The sequence below is a fragment of the Camelus ferus genome, chromosome 11 (genome assembly GCF_009834535.1).
Source record: "Camelus ferus isolate YT-003-E chromosome 11, BCGSAC_Cfer_1.0, whole genome shotgun sequence".
Taxonomy (NCBI): Eukaryota; Metazoa; Chordata; class Mammalia; order Artiodactyla; family Camelidae; genus Camelus; species Camelus ferus.
The window spans coordinates 68,037,671-68,058,884 of NC_045706.1; the positions used below are offsets into that span (position 1 = coordinate 68,037,671).

General features: G+C 38.6%; 1 protein-coding gene across 1 annotated transcript in view; it reads left to right on the plus strand.

Moving 5' to 3' along the window:
- The window catches only part of TARBP1 (TAR (HIV-1) RNA binding protein 1), a 60,903-nt gene that overhangs the window by 16,129 nt on the left and 23,560 nt on the right, over positions 1 to 21,214 (plus strand). The window contains 12 exon segments of the mRNA XM_032491803.1: positions 2,452 to 2,523; positions 2,525 to 2,594; positions 4,799 to 4,898; positions 5,851 to 6,023; positions 11,987 to 12,084; positions 15,443 to 15,604; positions 17,724 to 17,911; positions 18,478 to 18,739; positions 18,871 to 19,059; positions 20,421 to 20,489; positions 20,491 to 20,612; positions 20,790 to 20,861. Of these exon segments, the coding sequence (XP_032347694.1) occupies positions 2,452 to 2,523; positions 2,525 to 2,594; positions 4,799 to 4,898; positions 5,851 to 6,023; positions 11,987 to 12,084; positions 15,443 to 15,604; positions 17,724 to 17,911; positions 18,478 to 18,739; positions 18,871 to 19,059; positions 20,421 to 20,489; positions 20,491 to 20,612; positions 20,790 to 20,861 (1,577 nt within the window).

The following is a 21,214-nucleotide window of genomic DNA, read 5'->3' on the forward strand; positions in this document are numbered from 1 at the left end:
GCGGGGCAGGGCCTCCAAGTCCCCCTCCTCCTCCTCCGCTTCGTTTTTGAACAGAGGATGGGGGACTCAATTCATGTCACTGATGTTAGCACTTCTCTGTTACAGACTCGGCTGAATTCTAATCTGTGTCCTCTATAGGTTATATACTTTTTGAAGACAGGAACCTTTTTTTTTTTAAATTTTGTATTTATCCAGTGCCTAAGAGACCACTGAGACTCGGAATGTGATTATTTCCTTTAGAAAGCACCTCTGGCTTCGGGTGCACAGAGAGAAACGAGAAATCAGGTTGAACTATGTTAACACAATTCAGGCACAAAATAATGAGGGTGTAGAGTTAGGGTAATGGCAGAGGGAGTGAGGAAGGGGCTACCTGGGGCCTTTAAAAGTTTGAATTTCACTTAATTTTTTTGATCATAGTACATCTAATTAGGTGGAATCTGAAAAATTTGGAACTGTGGAAAGCAAGTAAAAATCACCTGTAATGCCAACCATCAAATCCATAGTTTTTAGTTTAATTCTTAATTTTTTGAATGTATGTATTCTCACTCTTGCTTATTTTGAATGATATTTTAATACATAGCGTATTTCTAAGCAAATTAAGGTTATATGTTTTGAATTTTATTTTTCATCTTCACATACATTTGAGTATTTTGCAGCATGTTGCTAAAGAATTCTCCAGTATGTGATATTTAAATATTAAGTTGTTGGAGGGGTGAGGTATAGCTCAGTGGTAGAGCACATGCTTAGCATGAACAGGGTCCTGGGTTCAATCCTCAGTACCTCCATTAAAAAAATAAATAAAATAAAAATTCAGTTGATTAACTATTTTAGGATTTATTTAATCAGTTCCATTTGTTGGACTTTTGCTTCAAATCTTATTTCATCTAGAAATGTGTACAGCTAAACGATAAGGATTTTAAAGGATCTAAGAAACAGACCCTTCTCACACCTAAAAATGTTAATTCGTTTATTGATGTCAAATATTCAGTGTTTAAATTTCTCCAGATGTTCAGTAAATGTGTTTTTCTGCTTTTTGCATTTTGTTTCTTCAGATATTGTTATTAACCAACATCCATAGTTTACATTAGGGCTCACCCTTCGTGTTGTACATTCTGTGGGCTTTGACATGTACCCACCATTATAGTGTCACACAGAATAGTTTTACTGCCCAAAATATCCCACGTCCACCCATTCACTCCTCTCTTCTCTTTCTGCCCCAAACCTCTGGCAGCCACTGATACTCCCCTGCCTCTGTAGTTTTGCCTTTTCCAGAAAGTCATTTAGTTGGAATCATACATTATGAAGCCTTTGCAGATTAGCTTCCTTCACTAAGTAACATGCCTTTAAGATTCTTCCATGTCTTGTTGGGGGAGGGTATAGCTCATTGGGTAGAGCAAGTGCTTAGCATGCATGAGGTCCTGGGTTCAATCCCCACTACTTCCTCCAAGAATAAATAAATACTAAATAAACCTACTTACCTCCCCCAACCAAAAATAAATAAAATTTTTTTTAAAACCTAAAAAAAAAAAGACTCTTCCATGTCTTTTCATGGCTTGATAGCTCGTTTCTTTTTATCACTGAATAATATTCCATTGTCTGGATGGACCATTGTTTATCTGTTCACCAACCAAAGGATGTCATGGATGCTTTTAAGTCCTGGCAATCATGAATAAAGTTGTTATAAACATTTATGTACATACAGTTGTGAAGACATAACTTTTCATTTGGGTAAATACCAAGGAGCATAGTATTTGGATGGTAAGAGTGTGTTTAGTTTTTTTAAGAAGGTGCCTTCCATCTCCACGGTGCCTCGTGTCTGTGGTTCCTCCACATCCGAGGACTCATACAACCACGGGTCGTGTTGTACCGTAGCCTGTGCTGTGCAAGAATATCCTTGTATAAGTGGACATGTGCAGTGCAAACCCACGGTCAGCAGTCAGCGGTGCTTTAAAAAGCACATGTGATCGAAAGTAAACTTGCAAGAAGGGCGGGAACTTTAATTATAACTTACATTTCAAATTCTACATTCTCTCAAAAACAACCTATCCTTGTTTGAGTATATGAAGCTGGAATGAATTTTAATTTAAGGTTGTAATTTGCTTTGCATGATGTTATTTTTCACAGAGGGATATTCTTTAGAACACCTTCCCAAAAGATGCATTTTATATTAGGTGCTTTAAAAATTCTTTCCTGTTAAGAAGTTTATGAATTCTTCGAGGAGATTAGAAAACACACACACACGTATGTATATGTACATATACATAGACATACTTTTTCTTGTCTGCACTATCTGGGGAACTCAGTGATGATAATAAACATTCTGTTACTTTGTTATGTTTGGTCATTTAAATTCAGTTAATTGTGGAAGAAAGAAAACTGACTTAAGAGATACAAGAAACCCTTTATTCAGTGAGTCTTTTAAAATAAAGTAATAACTGTTTTCTTTTCCAGCTCTGTGATTGGTTGTGTGTTAATGAAAGCTGTTTTAGACGAGCCTCAATTGGTAGTTCTACTGGACTCCACTGAGACGTCGACTTTAAATGCTTACGTCAAGAGCCTCGTCCAAGAATATATCAAGTCACCTGCCTGGGACCGTAAGTCTGAAATCGTCTTTATGGATTGATGTAACTGAATGTTTTCAAAGAACTTTTTACTAGTTTTTCAGATTGAGATACAGGCTTCACCAAATGCATGCTGACTTACTGATTGCAGACCTGTATTGCAGAGAAATAATGTGAATAACAGAAGGTGAAAATACTCTTTCCTAACTTGTACTTTATCTGTTCTTGGACTTGAAATTTTAAGGTTTTCTAAATGTTTTAAGAAACTAGTAAGTCGCCAGAGTAGGAACAGATACCAAATCAATTTATTAATTTATTCTACAATTACTGAATCTTTGTCAGCGAGATCTTGCAAGTGTGTTTTTGGAGCCTCTGTAGTGGAAATATTTGTTGATAAATCTATTCCTCTTTTGTTTGTTTTTAAGCATGACATTTAGTGTGAACTGATTGTGAAAAGTAATTCAGAGAAAAATTAGGTTTGAAAGGATGGTTTTAGTTTTTATTCATACCAAACACTTAGCAAAGATCAGTTTTGCATCTTCTTTGGGGAAATATGTAAGACTTCATGAGGGAAGAACCATTAGCAGATTCATTAATTAGGATTCTTTTTACATTTCCACTGCTTCCTCGTCATTAAAGTCATTAGTGGTAATTTGGGTAAGTTACGTCTTTAAATTTAACGTGTCTTATATTTCTTAGCTTTGTCTCAGACCAAGTCATTTTCATCTTCTGATTTCTCTAATCTGATCATGGAATAGGTTTTAAATGACCAGGTAATTATCCTTCCAAAATACATGAGTTTATCTGTTCATCCTTCTTAGAATAACATTTCTCTTTTGTGTTTTATTTTCTCTATGGTCTAATAAATTTTCCTTGTGGTAACTTGGAAGATTCTTTTGCTAGGCCTGTAAAAGTAAATAAATTTTAGTTCCTACTAGAGTAAACATAGATTAAACTCTCTAAAATATCTATGGAACTTCTTAATTCAGAGTATACAACAGCATCAGATCTGATTAAATATTCAAAAGTGGATAAAATTTTTAGAGTTTCTTCCTTAACTTTTCTAGGACTTAAAATACACTGTTTAATACAATGTACTTTTTTAAGGTTTTAAAAAACTGGCCTCAAATGCAAATGAGATGTTTGCATGTGTGTGTGTGTATAATATTTTTGTTTTGACTCTTAACGCCTTTGGCTATGTGCCTTTATAAAATTTTAGTTTAGTTATCAATTACTGGGCAGTTTTCAGAATAAGTTAATACAGTCCAAAGAAAACATTATTTAGCTTGAGTTTTGGGGCATAAAATACATGTAGTATTCAAATTTTTTAAAATACAAAGACTCATCAGTCCAAATGTTTTCAATCTACATGTAAAGTAGCTTTTTTCTTTGGGTTGGACATGGTCAGTACAGATAGATTTTACACTGTTTATTCCACAAACATGTATCAAGGGTTTTCTAAGTGCCAGACATTGGAGTTACAGAGGTAAAAGATATGTCCCCTATCCTCAGAGAGAGCATTGTCTAGCAAAGGAGTTGACAAGTAAGCAGATAATCTTAGTGCCGTGCCTTGAAAGACATAAGCACTGGGGTGGGGATCCTAAGCGAGCTGTCTCCATCCGGGGCAGGTAGACCTGCAGTGGTCGGGAGAGGTCACTGATGGGATGACACCTAGTGAGTGAATAGAAATGAAGATAGAAAGTGGGGAGGAATATCCCACAAGGCTGGGGTGAGCTTAGACCCAGGGAACTGAAAGTAGGTAGGCATCTCGCTGTGTCTGTCTGTCTATGGCTGGAGTGGTGAAGAGGTCAGGATGAATATGAGTTAGGTAGATACATATGTGTATGCTGTATCATTTATATGATGTACAACAAAACAAAGCAGCGACAACAGGACCACACAAAACCAGAATCATCAACAAACAGAAATGTTGGAGAGCTTTCAGAACAGGCTTTTTGAGTTAGAGAAAGTGAGACATGGTTTGGAAACAGCAGTAAGAAGAGCTTTCAGAGCTTGGAAAATGTCGTGTAGTCGCCCTGCACCAATATGTTGCTATTCATACCTACGTGTGTAAAAATGAGCCATCCTGTAGGGTGTTCTGCCACATTTCATCTCAGCTGAATTTCTCTAATGATCTAATACTGATGAAACACAGACATTTAGCTGTTTTATTTTTGGAACCATGTCTTGGAAGGATTTTGTTAATGCTTTGCAAACATTAACTGTTGTTATTTAAGGAGGAGAAAAGTGCTGCATGCCTGACTGGTTTGAAGCCAAGCTTGTTGCTCTGATGGTCTTGCTCGCCGTAGATGTGGAAGGAATGAGGAGTCAATATAGGTAAGTGTTTCTAAATTTGAAAAGAAAGCTTTTTTTTTTTTTAATTTAAAGGCCAATCGAATTTATGGTACGTAGTCAGACTTCTCAGCGATTGGTATGGAATTGATCACAGTGCATTAGCAGAGGGTACTAGAACATTGGCAATACACTAAAGAAATGTTGAATATTAACAATAAATTAATAGGACTAGAGGTTTAAACTAGAGAAGGTCAAAAAAAAACCCCAACTATATACATGAATCATTGCTTTAAGAATGGGTTGTAAGATCTTAGCATAAGATTAGGTTAAGACATTTACCGGATTTTACCCCTTTGCGATATGTGTAGTTTTTTTTAAAGATAATAAAGACTCATTTCTATTTTGAGAAATAGGAGCAGATTAATTCTCACCAAATTATAAATGTTGCAAAAAGGAGCTTCATTAGGTGGGATATTTGCATGATAATGTAGTTAATTGGATTAATATCAGATCTCTTTTAGATAAAGTTTTAGTACTAAAGTTGGTTAACAGTTTTTCACAAATCTTTAATTCTTTGTATTTTTTTGGTTAATGTGTCTCATTTCTTTGACTAGCATATATTTTTGGTTTTTTGGTTTTGTTGTTGTTTTTTTTTTTTTTTTGAATTATGGAAGCAGGGTCTCAGCATTTTAATTTGCAGATAAATTGGGTATAGGATTTTCTTCATACTGGTGCCTAGAGTCGAGGAGGTATGTGTGCCCTGTGCTTCCTTCTCTGGTGAATCACTGCCCTCACTGAGAAAGCACAAACTGAAAGTTCAGTGAGAAGATGGGAGTGAAGGACCAGCCCCAGTAGGATCTAAGTGTTTGGATCATCCGTAAGAGAAATTCTGTCTAATGGAAGCGTTAACTAACCAGTTCCACAAAGTGTAGCTGGAAAGTAATTCCTTTATGCTTTTGAAATGCTTGATTTGGGCATGTCTTTTAATGTCTAGTGAAAAGCGGAGAACACAGAATGTATTAAGGATATTCTTAGACCCTCTCCTGGATGCCCTTGTGAAGTTTGGCACAAATGCCTACATGCCCTTGCTGAGAACTGACAGATGCCTGCAGTTGCTGTTGAAGTTACTGCACACTTGCTTGTTGAAAGGTTCCAGTTCCCAAGATGGTGAGGATAAGTAGTTTCTGTTGGTGTCTTGCTTGGTCTGTCGTTGGTACTTGGAATGAGAGGAAACTCCTGCCCTTTTAACATCATGCGTTCAGCAGATACTCACCGAGCATCTCCTGGTGGCGCTGGGGTTGTGGAGGTAAAGGAGCAAACAGCCCTCAGGACGCTGACATTTTAGTGTCTGCATTTGTTGGTTACTGTTGATTTTAGAATGTGATTTCGTTTGCTTTTATTACTTTTTTAAAAATTTATGTGCGCTCATTAATTTACAGACTGTCAGAAATGATCATGGCTCTTTCATATATGTTTTTAAGAAAGATGCATTTCTAATTGCCACTATGCTAGATGTTGCAAAAAGGAAGCTAAACCATGAGAATGGCCATAATTTTATAATTACTTATTTTTATTTATTTTTAAATATGTTCATCCCCAAGCACCTCTCGGTGGGAAATGCTTCCCACAGGAAGTAGAGTGGTGGCAGGCAGACATGTTGAGACGTTTCTCCCTCCTCCCTAAACTAAGATTCATGTAAAACAGTAGTTGAAAATCCACTGGACGTTAGAGACGAGAATAGCAATGGGTAAGCCTTGATTCCCAATCTTTCTGACCAATTTCATTTGGAATTTTAGAATTTTTCTCTTTAAAAAAGAATATTCCAGGGAGGGAGGGGATAGATCAGTGGTAGAGTGCATGCCTAGCATTCACAAGGTCCTGGGTTCAATCCCCAGTACTTCCATTAAAGATAAACAAATAAAAACCTAATTACGCCCACCCAAAAAATTAAAAATAAAAAGAATTTCGAGAGAAGCATTAGTATTAGGTTAAACCTGAGGATAATATTGAAAGGGTAGATTTTAGTATAGGCTCATGAAATATTAAAGCTAGTTTCCAAGTTCTGATATTTTTGAAAATGGTAGCAGAACCAAATGCCTACACATAACCATTACTTTTTATAAGACTTTGAACTCCTCTAAGGGCGTAAATTTGGTTTCATTCGAAATGTCTTACCTGTTGAAAATGCTCAGATCCATGCTTTCAGGTTCAGGACTGGGTCACAGGTGCTTTTGGAAAATTGTTGTGATATTTAGTACAGAACAAAAACATGTGGTGTTTATATGTAAATTATGATACAGAATAATTAAATACCCATGAACTCACCACCCAACCTGAGAACGAATTTACCCATTACTCCTCAATCCCTTCGTTTTTCTCCTTATTTTGACTTACCTTTATCGCTTCTGTGCACTTAAAAAATGGTTTTGCTTCATACCTAGCTATTCCTCAACAGTAGTCTCATTTTCCTGCTTTAGGGAAATGTTACTTTTCTGTAAGAAGTCTCCTGTCACTTTTTTCACTTAGCATGTTTCCAAGGCTCATCCCTGTCCTTTCTTACTACATCATTGTTTCGCCTGCCGTGTTATCTTCCATTGTGCGGTGACAGCACAGTTACCGGTTCTCCTGTTGCTGGACGTCGGATGGTGTTTAGTTTATTACTCTTATGTACAGCGCTGCCTTGAACACTTGTCCACGTGTGTCTTCTGGGTCTGTTTGTTTCTGCAGTATATGTACCCCCAGGACCAAAATGACTGGTTCCTAGGGCACATGCGTTTTCAGCTTTTAAGATAAGGTGAAATTGTTTTTCTAAGTAGCTGTGTATGCATTTTACGTTCTCACCTGCAGAATGTAAGCATGCCCATTGCTCCTCAAGCATTTCTCCTTTTATACCACAAGTAAGAGCCAAAGAAATCTCTAGTTAATTTTGATAGCAGTGGACCTCTAGGTAACTGGTAAACCAACTGTATGAAGTTTCATTACCTTTAAATGGACCTAAATCCTGAAAGGATTTCTTTGATGGGGGAAGAGGAAAATAGTTATCTCCAGTTTATGAATGAGTAAGTACTCTATGAATTACTAGCACAGAGGTCAACAAACACGTAATGGTAAAATAAAAAATAACTTGGTACCGTCAGCCCTCCATGCTTCTGGATTCAAACAACCCTCAACTGAAAATACTTGGGGAGAAAAACCCCAGAAAGTTCCAAAAAAGCAAAACATGAATTTGCTGCGCTCTGGCAGCCACTTACATTGTATTTACAACTATTTGCATTAGGTATTATAAGTATTCTAGAGATGATTTAAAGTATATGGGCGAGTGTGTGCAGGTTATGTGCAAGTACTACTCATTAAAGTTGTTTAAAAATAGTTAATTAACCATATCTGTGTGGATCTATTTCTAGACTCTGTTCCATTGATCTATATATATATATCCCTTGGCCAACACCACACTGTTTTGGTTACTGTAGCTTTATAAAAAGCTGTTAGATAGTTTGATTCTTTAAAATTTATTTTCCTTTGTCAAAAATATTTCTAGCTATTTAGTTCCTTTGCCTTTTAATATAAACTTTATAATCAGCTTGTCTGTATTTACCAAAAGAAAAAAAAGTCTTGCTGGAGTTGATTAGAATTTTGTTAAATCTACAGATTAATTTTTTGAGAATTACTCTTTATATATTGAGACTTTTAATTCATGGATGTGGTATGTCTTCTGATTTATTTAAGCTGTCTTTATTTTCTTTCATCAGAGTATTTTAGTTTGCAGCATATAGATCCTGTGCAGGTTTTGTTAGATTTATACCTTTTGTGGGAAGATTATTGTAAATGGTATATTTAAAAGATTTTTGGTTTTCAGTTGTGCATTGCTAGTGTACAGAAATAGGACTGATTTTTCTGTGTTGACCTTATATCCTCTCACCTTGCTGAAGCACTTACTAGTTGCAGAAGTTTTTTTAATAGATTCCTTGGGATTTTTTTGTAGACAATGATGTCATTTGTGAATGCGGCAGTTATATTTTTAGTTGTCTGTCATGTTCCCTTATCCTTTTAATGCCTGCAGAATCTGGGGTCTGAAGGAATTCTGTTTTTATTCTTGGTAATGGTAGTGGTAATTTGTGTCCTCTTTCTCTGTCTGTCTCTCTAAGACTGGCTAGTGGTTGATATTTTATTGATCTTTTCAAAGAACCAGCTTTTGGTTTCATTGATTTTTCTCTTTTCAGTTTCATTGATTTCTTTTTGTTTGTTTGCTTCTTTCTGCTTGCTTTTGGTTTATTTTGCCTTTTTATTGAAGTTAAGGTAGAAGCTTAGATTATTGTTTTTAGATCTTTTTTAAAGTGACATCTAACACAGTGAATTTTCTTAACTGCATCCCACAAATTTTGATATGTTGTATTTTCAGTTCAAAACATATTCTAACTTTTTTGAGACTTTCTCTTTTATCCATGAATTATTTAGAAATGTATTTGGAGATTTTCCTGTTATCTTTCTGTTACTGCTTTTTAATTTACTTCTATTCTAGTCAGAGAGCATACTTTGTACAATTTCAGCTTCAAAAAGCTTGTTAAGGTTTGTTTTATGACCTAGGGTGTGGTTTACCTTGGTGAACGGTCCATGCACACTTGGAAAGAATGTGTGTTCTGCTGTCGGGTGGAATGTTCTGCAAATGTGCATTGTATCCAAGAGCTTCGTGGTGTTTTCAGTTTTATATTCTTGCTGATTTTAAGAGTGTTGAAGTCCAACTACAATTTTGGATTTGTCCCTTTCTCCTTTTTCTACTGTTAGCTTCATGTCATGTATTTTCAGGGTCTGTTAGGGGAATCTATATTTAGGATTGTGTTTTTTTCTTGGTAAGTACTCTTTTTCATTATGTAATGACCCTTTTTATCCCTGGTTATTTTCTTTACTCTGCAGCCTAGTTTGTCTGATAGTAATATAACCACTCCTACTTTCTTTTTATTAGAATTTGCATTTTTTTTTTCTGGCTTTGTACTTTTACTTAGGTGATTATATTTAAAGTGAATTTCTTATAGACAGCACACAGTTGGATCATGTTATTTTATCCATTCTGACAGTCTGTGTCTTTTAATTGGTCTAGACTATTTGCATTTAATAAGATTACGTATATCTTTGGTTTTTGAGTCTGTCATCTTATTTTTTGAATTCTGTTTATTCCCTTTATTTTTTTTTTCTTTCCCCTCTTCTGACTTCTTTTGGGCAGTTTGAACATTATTTTGTCTTGCATTTTAATTATTTTTTGTATTTTTTACTAAATACCTGAATATTTTTGGGATTACTCCAGAGATTACAATGTACATACTTTTTACTGTTGGCTTAGAATTAATATTTTGCCACTTGAAATTCATGTAGAAACTTTACTACCTTCTAGGTTCCTAACTTCCTCTCCCCTGTTTCTTATAGTTGTTATATCTACATTTGCTGAAAACCCTACCAGGCAGTGCTATGTTTCTCGCTTTCAACTATCAAATACGTTTTAAAGACTCGAGAGAAGAGACTGTTGCATTTACCCAGATATTTACAGATTCTTTTGCTTTTTCGCCCTGATGTTCCATGTTTTCCTGTGACATATGCCTTTTGTTCGAAAAATGTCTTTCAAAGAGAAAAAAATATATTTTTTTGGTATTTCTTTTGGAGCAGATTTGTTGGCAATGAATTCTTTTAGTTTTCCTTCATCTGAGAATGGCTTTATTTTACCCTTCTGAAGAATATTTTTGTTGGCTCTAACATTCTAGTTTTATAGGTCTTTTCTTTCAGCAATTGAAAGATGCCCCCTGTGCTCTGGGCCTCCGTGGGTTCTCATTAGAAGTCGGTAGTGATTCACATCATTCTCCTCCTCGGTCATAAGCCTTTCTTTGTGCTTTCAAGATTGTTTCTTTGTTTGCAGTTGTCAGCAGCTTGGTTATGCCGCGTCACGTTGCATGTTTTACTGATCTGTGTTCAAGTTCACGGGTTCTTTCCTCTTGCCTCCTTTCTGTTAGTGATCCCATCCAGTGAGCTTCTGAAACGTGTTATTGTACTTTCAATTACAGAATTTCTGTTTGGTTTTTGCTTAAATCTTCTATTTCTTTGCCGCGACTTCATTTTCTGTTTCAAGAGTGTGTGTGGATTGACTGCGGGAGCATTTTTTAGTAGCTGCTTTCAAGTCTTGTCTGATGATTCTAGCCTCACCATCATCTTGGTGTTGTCTTTTGTGTGTTCTTCTCCCACGTGAGCTAGGAATTTCCTCTTGCTTCAGACACCCAGTTATTTTGGATTGTACCCTAGGTATTTTGAATATCATGTTATGAGACACTGTATCTTGTTGAACTCCTGTGGACAGTGTTGACATTTTTGTTTAGCAGACAGTCAGCCTCGCTTGGTTTCAGCCTCTGTTCCTGACGCTCAGGCTTCCGTGGGGGCCGGCTCCACTGTCAGTTTTATTTTCAATTCCTCTGCGGTGCTGTCTTGACCTGCGCCCCAGGTGTTCCATCCAGTGGCCAGGCTGGGACCTGCACAGTTGTCTCCGTGAGGTCAGGTCCCAAAGTCTGTGATGTGCTGAGCCTTATATACCAGCAGAGCAGCTCAGGTGAGCCCAGCACTTCATAAACCACTTGCTGGGACCGTTTTCCTGAGCACCTCTGTCTCTGGCATCTTCTAAGGACTCACTGTCTGGTTCTCTGGGATTTTCCTTTTTCATTCCCTGCCCAGAAAATTGGGGCCCATTCTGCTGCACGCTTTCTTGACTGCTCTGACATCTGGTTCCAGTCTGCAGCAGGACCGCGAAAACTCACTGCTCTTCCCAGTTACATCTGCCTGAATCCATCTGCTGCTTTTTGCCTTTCAGAGTCTTCAAATGGCTGTTTCAAATATTCTGGCCAGGTTTTGTATCTGTGTTCAGTGAGAGAGGGTGGCATGTCCCTGTTTCATCATGCCCAGAACTAAAACTCCTAAATGATTTTTAAGATCAGTTATAGATTTCCCCATATTAGTGGCTAATATTAGAATTCATTTTTGGTAAGTTACGCACACATATGCTTAACGTAGTTGAACTTTTACTAGAATATCTGGTCTAGTTTGTACCAAATAACTTATTTCTATCATTTTAGTTGCATGCTTTTTTTTCCCCCATACAGATGAGGTGTTTACCCTTCTTCAGAACTTTATCTTGTCCACCTCAGAGAGCATTTCTGAATTTATTCTCAGAAGACTTACTATGAATGAACTAAATAGTGTAAGTATTTATTGGAGTAACTTTCAGTCTTTTCATCGGTATTTGAGTGATTATTGACTGGCAGACACTGTATTAAATTAAAAATTACTTTAATGTAATAGTTTCTTGAAAAGTGGACTTAGGGAGCAGAAAAATTTTAAGCTTTGAAGTGTCCTAGTTCCGATAACTGTGACCTCGGTAAAGTTGTGTGGCTTTTCTGAGCCTCAGTTTTCTCATCTGTAAAGTGGAGATAATACATCTGCTTCCCAGGGCTTAGAGAGTTTCAGATGGTGTAAGATATTTGAAATACTTAGCATATTCAGTGCTCATTGGTCCCAGGGTCCAGAAGTTCTAATTTGGCAGGTTTGGGGGATGGGACCAGGTTTCAGTACACATACGGTTTAAGCTCTGTGTGTGATTCTGAAATGCAGTTAGAGCTGAGAACAACCAGTCTGAGGCAAAGAAGTTGCTCTGTGAAGGTAGCTGTCTTCTCTGTCTCTGTTCCACTTAATGTGTTCTTTCTAGGACATCTGAAAAAATTAATAAAGTTTTCTCCCTTCAAGAATATTTTGAAAATACAAATTTTTACAAATGCCTATTACTCTTAATTTATTTGGGGGGAAGTTGAAATCTCTAGAGACAAATGTTGAGGCAGTTAGAATCATTAGATTGTCAATAGAGTGAGACAATATACTTACTTTAAGAACTTTTATTAGACTATCCAGTTAAGGACATTTGTTTGATAGCTGATAAGCAGGTGTGAAAATATAAAAAGACAAGTTTTATAGTAAAAGACTTGAGATACTGTGATAGGAAGGCAAGAGAAACCTCCTGGACTGGGGAGGTTTTTAGCATTTTCCTTATTAAACAATTGTTTCTTGTTTGCTTTTTTTAATGGAGGTACTGAGTAAACAATGGTTAACAGTATACCTAAATTTCCAAGAAAGGATTTAATAAAGAAATAATTTTTTTTGTTTTGCTCCAGTATCACTTATTATTATCAGTATTGCTTTACCTTTTTATTATGGAAATTTTCAGACATACACAGAAGAAATATAATGAACTTCTGTGTACCCATTATATGACATAAATGTTTCTGTTTGTTTGGAATTTGAAGCTAAAAATAGCTTTAAAAAGGGAAATGTTAATGTGATTTTATCTTTTAGATGCAAAGATTTTATTTTATTATTATTTTTTATTGAATTACAGTCAATTACAATATATCAGTTTCTGGTGTATAGCACAATATCCCAGTCTTGCATATACATACATATATTCATTTTCATATTTTTTTTCCATTAAAGGTTATTACAGGATATTGAGCATAGTTCCCTGTGCTATACAGAAGAAATTTTTTAAAATCTATTTTTATATATAGTGGCTAATATTTGCAAATCTCAAACTCCCAAGAGTGATAGCATATGGTATTTTCCTTTCTCATTCTGGCTTATTTCACTTAGAATGACAATCTCTAGGTCCATCCATGTTGCTGCAAATGACATTATTTTATTCTTTTTTATTGGCAGAGTAATATTCCATTGTATAACTATACCACAGCTTCTTTATCCAGTCATCTGTCTGTGGACATTTAGGTTGCTTCCATGTCTTGGCTATTGTATATAGTGCTGCTATGAACACTGGGGTGCATGTATCTTTTCACATTAGGAGTTCCCCCCAGATTTATACACAGAGGTGGGATTGCTGGGTCATATGGCAAGTCTGTTTTTAGTTTTTTGAGGAATCTCCATACTTTTCTCCATAGTGGCTGCACCAAACTACATTCTCACCAGCAGTGTAGGAGGGTACCCTTTTCCCCACACCCTCTCCAGCATTTATCATTTGTAGACTTTTGAATGATGGCCATTCTGACTGGTGTGAGTTGATACTTCATTGTAGTTTTGATTTGCATTTCTCTGATAATTAGTGATATTAGGCATTTTTTCATATGTCTATTGGCCGTTTGTATATCTTCATTGGAGAAATGCTTGTCTAGGTCTTCTAGATGCAAAGATTTCAAAAAGTAAAAGCAGTATATGACAGTTTAAAATTATTTTGAAAAATTCACTCTCTAGTGAGTTACTAGAACTCCCAATTAAGTACATTTGTTCGGTAGCTTATTAGAGTTAAATTAAAGTCTCTTCCCTAACCTCACATTCAGTTTGCCTCACCTCAGCAGCATGATGGTCAGTATTTGACAGCTGGCTCTCAGGTCGGGGAAAGCCCTGATTTGTAGTGTTTATCCATTTCCGTGGCTGATTTCAAGCCACCACTGTGAGGCCATGCATTGGGGCGAGATGCACCGTCCCCTGCAGCGCAGGCTGCCTCAGCCCTTTACTCACAGAGGAGACTGCAGCCGTGGCTGAGTCATTTGTTTCATACTGTCCAGTGCCTGCACACCTGCCCCCGCACCTGCGTCCACCTTGCCTCCCTTTGTCTCTGCAGAGGAGGGCAGTCTGGCTTCCGTCCTCTTCCATTTTCCTGAGGACTTTACCCCACTGGCCATCCTCTTTTTCTGGTGTTTTTAACCTCTCTTTCCTCCTGGACTCCTTTCATGAGCATTGAAACTGCTCTAAGAGCCCCTCGTCTCACAAGAACCCTCTCACAGTTCCTCCTGGCACCCTGTGTCCTTCTCTTTGTGAACTAATCTGTAGACAGGCCCCTCAGCTCCATTCAGAAATAGCTGACTCTGAAGTTGTCGGGGCCTCCTTTGTCTTACAGCTGGCCGAGACTTTTCAGACTCCGTCTTTCTTGATCCCTCAGCCCCAGTAGGCACATTGGACGCTTGTCCTGGACATGCCAGCGACTGTGACATCATCACCTCCTGCCGTTGCCCAGCTCTCTGACCGTTACTCCCGGGACCCGTCCATTCTGTCCTCTGTAGCCCGGGGAGTCGGAGTTTTTCCGGCGTGGCCCTGGTCGTTCCCTTCCCCTTCTCTCCTGTCTAGGGCATCTCACCTGCGCCCGGCACGCTCTCACTTAATTCTTCCAAAAACCATGTGTTGGGATACTGCCCTCCCCGTTTTACAGATGAGGAATCTGAGGCCCAAAGATGTTAGGTAACTTGCACCGGTCCCAGAGCTGGTGAGCGGTGGAGCTGGGCGGAACCCATTCCTGCCAGGTAAAGGCCTGTGTTTCATTCTGCCCCTCTCACTTACTAGCTCTGAGGTGCTGAACACAGACACACCGTGTGAGCGCAGAGGAGGACGTGCTCAGCTCCACCTGGGGAGGTGATGGAAGGCTTCTTGGAGGAGATGACTTTTCCTCTTGTCCATGTCTTCGCTGGGTACTTTTAATAAACTGATTTATTTCCTTCCTGAACTTTCCTAGTTTTGTGAAAACCATGGACCCTGCTTACTAAACATTTTATTTTGTGTCTTAGATTTCAGATCTGGACCGTTGCCGTTTATACCTGACGGTATTAACTGAGCTCATAAATCTCCATCTGAAGGTTGGCTGGAAAAGAGGTAACCCTATTTGGAGAGTTATTTCTCCTTTGAAAAATGCATCCATGCGGCATCTTCAGGAGATGAATAGTGGACAGGTAATCTTCTCCACTTCAGGGCTTGCACTTAGGTTGAATGAGGTGCACATGGAATACGTATTTGACCAATAAACCATATTTTGATAACATAAAGGGTACCTGCTGAAATTCAATTTTTAAAATAATACCCTTTGTTTACAATATTGGATGACGGACTGGGACTCCTATTATAATATTAGGTGTGATGACCTCAACCATAAAATCATTTAGATACAGATAGTGGAGTTTCACTAGGTGTTTGGCCCGGATGCCAGGAAGGGACGTTTCAATGTGTCCACATTCACCGGTCTGGTGTCCAGAGCCCTCTGTCCTTGGCTTCCACCCACCCTCCCCAAGTCCAGTCATCCCTGGCCTTTCCTCTGCCTTCCCACAGAGCCCCCTGGGCTGCAGTCACTCTTGGCCCCAGTGTGGGACTTCAAGATCACAGGCACATGCCATGTCCTCCCTCATCTGGGCTTCTGTCCCGTCCAGTCCTTCCACGAGCGCTCTCTCAGTGCACACGTGTTGGTGTCTGGTCCTCCTCTACGTCCCAACCCAAATTACATTTTATCTTGAAGGCCTCCTGGAATCAGTGCCTCATTCTTTCCTTCATTTATCTATTGCTCTTTATGCGTCCCTTTTTGCATTTATTTTCATCTTGTCTTTGGAATAATTTACGTGTATGTGTATTCTCCACTTGATTTTAGTACCTAAAAGTGTTTCTTAAACATGATATAATAAGGTGTAGTGGTTATGAGCACAGGCTTTGGAGTTAGACTTCCTGATGTGAATCCTGGCTTTATCCTTGCTAGCTGTGTGACCTTGGGGAAATTAATTAGCCCCTCTGTGCCTCATGGACTGCACCTGCAAAATGAGGGTTAGAGGGCTGATAGTGAGAATTAAAGCAAACTCATGTATGTCAAAACTTTAGGACAATCCCTGGCACGTAGAAAGTCTTCAGTAAATGTTAGCTGTCTTCACTTAACACATGTTGAGAGTTTTAAAAAGTTGAGCTGAATCATACTCTAGTCCAGGCTGCTAATTTAAATAGCGACTTGGTTGCCTTAATAATCTGATTTTTTTAAAGTAGTTTTCAGGAAATGTCCTAAAAGAAAATTATAAGGAAGACTGATGAGCATTCCAGCATCCTGTCTACTGCATGTTAGTGTTACATCAGTGCTAGGGCAGGACATTGTGATTTTCAAATGTGGACCAGAATCATGAACCACACTACAGTGATTCTTAAGCTTGCTTTATTTAGTGATTCACTGAGTTACATTAAGGTTAATAGGAACCATACTGGCTCAAAAGTAACACTGAATTTTATTTCCTGTGTTGATGGCATTGCTAAGTAAAATTCGTCTTGCAGAGATGCCTGGTTTACTTTGGCAGGGTGAGGGAAGCTACAGGGAAGTAATAAAAGGCTCCCCTCCATGGAGACACACTGGTTGGCAGTATTTGGAAAAAGGGCTTTGGTCTCCTGGGCAAGCTGTTTCCTCCATCTGGGTTCTTGCCTGCGCTCCTGGCCCCTTGGTTGGAGATGATGATCTAAGCACGAAGCCAGGCTGTCCCCTTTCCTTCCTTTGTGCTCCTTCTTGTAGAGCTACCAGTGCTGTATGTGAAATAACCCACTTATCTAACCCTCACAGTTATCCTGTGAAGTGGGTTCTATTACTGTCTCCCATTTTGCAGATGAGAAAACTAAGGTGTAGTGTGTCCACAGTCGGACAGCTGGAAAGTGCAGAGGCAGGATTCAGCCCTGGGCCCTGCGGTTCGTGGTCCCAGCGGTGTCACATCTCCAGAAGCAGCACAGGCTGACTGAAGGAGGTGTCTGTGGGTATACCAGGAGTCTCTTTTTTAAAAAATACTTCAGCCAAACAGTTAAAATAAGACTCACTCATAGGAAAGTTGTATCCAAATTGTCTTTAGTCTGAACTGCTTAAAGTCATTGCCACTCTAAGTTTGTTTGCCACCAACCTGTACAGAAACAGTAAAACTAAACAGCGTGTGTCAAATTTCCTTCTCCTCCACCTGGTGGCGTAGCAGGCTGGAGGAGGGAGGGGAGGGCGTGAGGTTCCCGCAGACGGGGATTCAGGCCCTTCCTGGTGAGGACCTGACACATCGTCCGTTTCCTCCTCAGGAGCCGACGCTCGGCAGGCAGATTCAGGGAGTCGTCAGTATGGCCTCCTTGGCCATGGTCTGTGAGGCCACTGACCAGAAGCCAGAACTACAGCTGGACTCTCTGGATGCTGGACCCATGGAGAGGCTTCTCTGCTCTCTTCCGCTCAATCAGACTCTGCAGAAGCCCCGCACTGATGGAGAGAGCAGGTGTGTTCACCAGCCAGCGGAGGAGGGGGCATATGTACGCAAAAGGCATCTTTTTGCTAATGTTTAAAAATGTACTTTGCAGGGTGGGTACAGCTCAGTGGTAGAGCATGTGCTTAGCATATACAAGGTCCTGGGTTCAGTCCCCAATACCTCCATTAAATAAATAAACAGACCTAATTATGTACCCCCTCCAAAAAAAAAAAGATGCGTTTTTGTTTGAGTCATTGGGAGAGTTAGTGAATGCCTGGCTCACTTAGAGGGGCGTGGAAGCTTAGAGGTGAGGCTGCGTTTGGGAAGATAATGTATTGTTGCATTCTTTGTCTCTGTCACTGGGAACCCATTCGCTTTTCTGCATTTAGTTATCAGTGAATCACTTAAAATGAGTGAAAAATAGCTACTTTCAGGGTAGTTAGAGATTGGAGGTTTATGTGGTTTCCTTGTTTTTTGGGAGACAACATTTAATAATGACTTTAATTTCTCCCCTTATAAGGATAGTTTACTACATACAAAAGACACTGAAACAGACTTAAGGAAGGATGGAGTAGTGACTTTATTTTTTGTCTCAGTTTTTCTGAAGAATCATCATCTTCTCAAGGATGGGGGAAAATAGTTGCACAATATATTCATGATCGGTGGGTCTGCCTCTCCTTCTTGTTGAAAAAATATCACACCCTTATACCAACCTCAGAGGGTGAAATTCTGGAACCCATTCTGCCTGCTGTTCAGATGCCAGAAAGGACTTTGCAGTCTGCACTGGAAGCCCTCACAATTCTTCCTTCTGATCAAGTTTTACCTGTGTTCCATTGCATGAAAATTTTGGTTCCGAAGGTAAGAAAGACACAGGGAGACATGAATTGAAGAATAACCATAGGAACAGACATCTGTTTCTGAAATTGTGATAATTATGTATTTCTTTTTTTCTTTCTTTCTTTCTTTCTTTCTTTTTTTTTTCCTACCAGCTTCTGACCTCCTGTGAATCACTCTGCATAGAGTCTTTTGACCTGGCTTGGAAAATCATATCTTCTTTAAGCAACACTCAGCTGATATTCTGGTCTAATTTGAAAGCTTTTGTTCAGTTCGTTTTTGATACCAAAGTTCTTACCATTGCTGCGAAAATCAAGGGCCAAGCATATTTCAAAATAAAAGAGGTAACTTTTTAAAAAATTGGAATTAAAAAGCACATAATGTAAGATTTAGCATCTTAACCATTTTTAGGTGAGCTGTTCAGTCCTGTTAACTATATTCACATTGTTGTGATCTCCAGAGCTTTTTCATCTTTGTGGAACTGAAACTCTGTACCCGTTAAACAAGTCCCCTTTTTCCCCACCCCCAGCCCCTTGCAAATATGTTCTTTCTGTTTTTATGCATTTGGTTACTTTAGAAAAAGAGGTAACTTTTTGTTTTTATTTTAATTTGTGTGACCTGTAGTGCATGAAGAAGAACAGAGCTATATGTGTGACTACGTATTTGATTTGTTGTAATTTATTTATTCAGTCAGTAAATATTCCAAACCTTCTTCAGTGTCATGAGTAAGGACAAGAAAATCTGTTAGATGTGAAAGAGTAGGTGCGAAATGGTAGCCCATGAACCACACCTGCCTTACAAACATATTCGGTTCATATAATCAAATTAAAAACTTTTGCATTAGTTGCCTGCTTTTGAGAATTGGGAAATTTGCATGAAAATCTGTCTTTCCCCTTCTCGTGGGAAACTCGATGATCTGGCAGCCCTGGTCATTCCTCCGTGATAGCAGTGGCCCGGCGTCGAACAGGCACTGGCCCATCCAGGGGGGCACACACTTTCTACTGCTCCCTCCACCCCACACCAAACTGTGGCACGATTCCTCCAGTACCCTGGACACAAATGCCAGGGGCGCTTGTCAGTGCATTTGTGCTGCTGCTTTTCTTGTACAAAGAACTATTTCTCTGTATACAACTGTATCAAGGTCTTTCTGGTTTCTGGAGGCATTTGCCTTTATAATCACTGATGCGTAGTAGAGAACATGACATGATGTTACATCATGCCTCAGGACTCGCATACACTCCTTCCAAGGGGGAAACGGAAAACAAACCCATTTATTTCCCGGCTGCCCCTGCATCACCTGTTTCCTTTCCTGCCGCATGGTCCACACTTGGAGATTGGTCTCTGCTGACTCAGGAAAGGGAGGCCACTGGCAATTGCAAAGAAAATTGCAAATGGAAAGGGCGAGGGTTTTTTCTCCCTTTCATTCTATTACTTTAGGCAGTTGTTTCTCTGGGAGAGTTCTGGGTGAATATCACTATGAGTAAAAATTTATTTATTTTTATTATTAAGAAGTGAAAATTAGCATTCAGTGATTGTTTATCATCTTGCAAAATTCTAAAGATAAAGAATTTTTCATCTTTTAGACTATGGTTACATTGAAACTATCATTCGCAGCCATTCAAATAACATTTTTTAGCAACACGAAGTTTTTTTTGAAAAAGCTAAATTAGTCAAAGGAGAAGATAACTATTGTGTTTCATTCCAGATTATGTATAAGATAATTGAAATGTCTGCTATAAAAACTGGAGTTTTCAATATACTGATAACTTACTGCCTGCAAATCTTGGATAGTTTCTGCTTCAAATGTATCCCAAGGGTCTTTATCAAGTGCTAAAAATTACAGCGAACTTGTCCTCGAGGCGTGTATATTTGGAACAGTGTTCCGGCGTGATCAGAGGTAAAGGATGCCATTACTTCAGCCTCTCAAGACTTGAACTTACGTATCTGCTTGGGCAGAATTCTCTTTATTTTAAGGCTTTCCATTAGAAGAATATTAGTTAACTTTTAATTTGGGGCTTTAATTTTTTTCTGTCTGAAACTTACTGTTCTTTGTCACATGTTTTTTTATGGAAAGACTTATTCAGGACGTACAGACCTTCATAGAAAATCTTGGACACAATTGTGCAGCAAACATTGTTATTGAAAAGTAAGTCTGGTGGGTCTCCCGTGCCTTGGTATCACTGGAACATTCAAAATACAACATCATATGAGAGACATTCTGTATGAGATATTGAATGAGGCTTCTAAAGTGTGTTAGAAATTTTATCTCCTCGCTAATACATTTTCTTCAGACCTGTCATTATTTACTAACATTTGATAAAAGTTAAAAAAAAAAAAGTGTAGTGCAAAATCCAGCATAAATAAGGAAATAACAGTGGAGGACATAAAATCCCTAACCCTCTTCTTTTTGGGGGCGGAGGGGTGATCATCAGCACACATACTTTATTTTTTGGCTAAAATTCACAAGTCACTATACTTGCACAAAAATAAGATTATTGT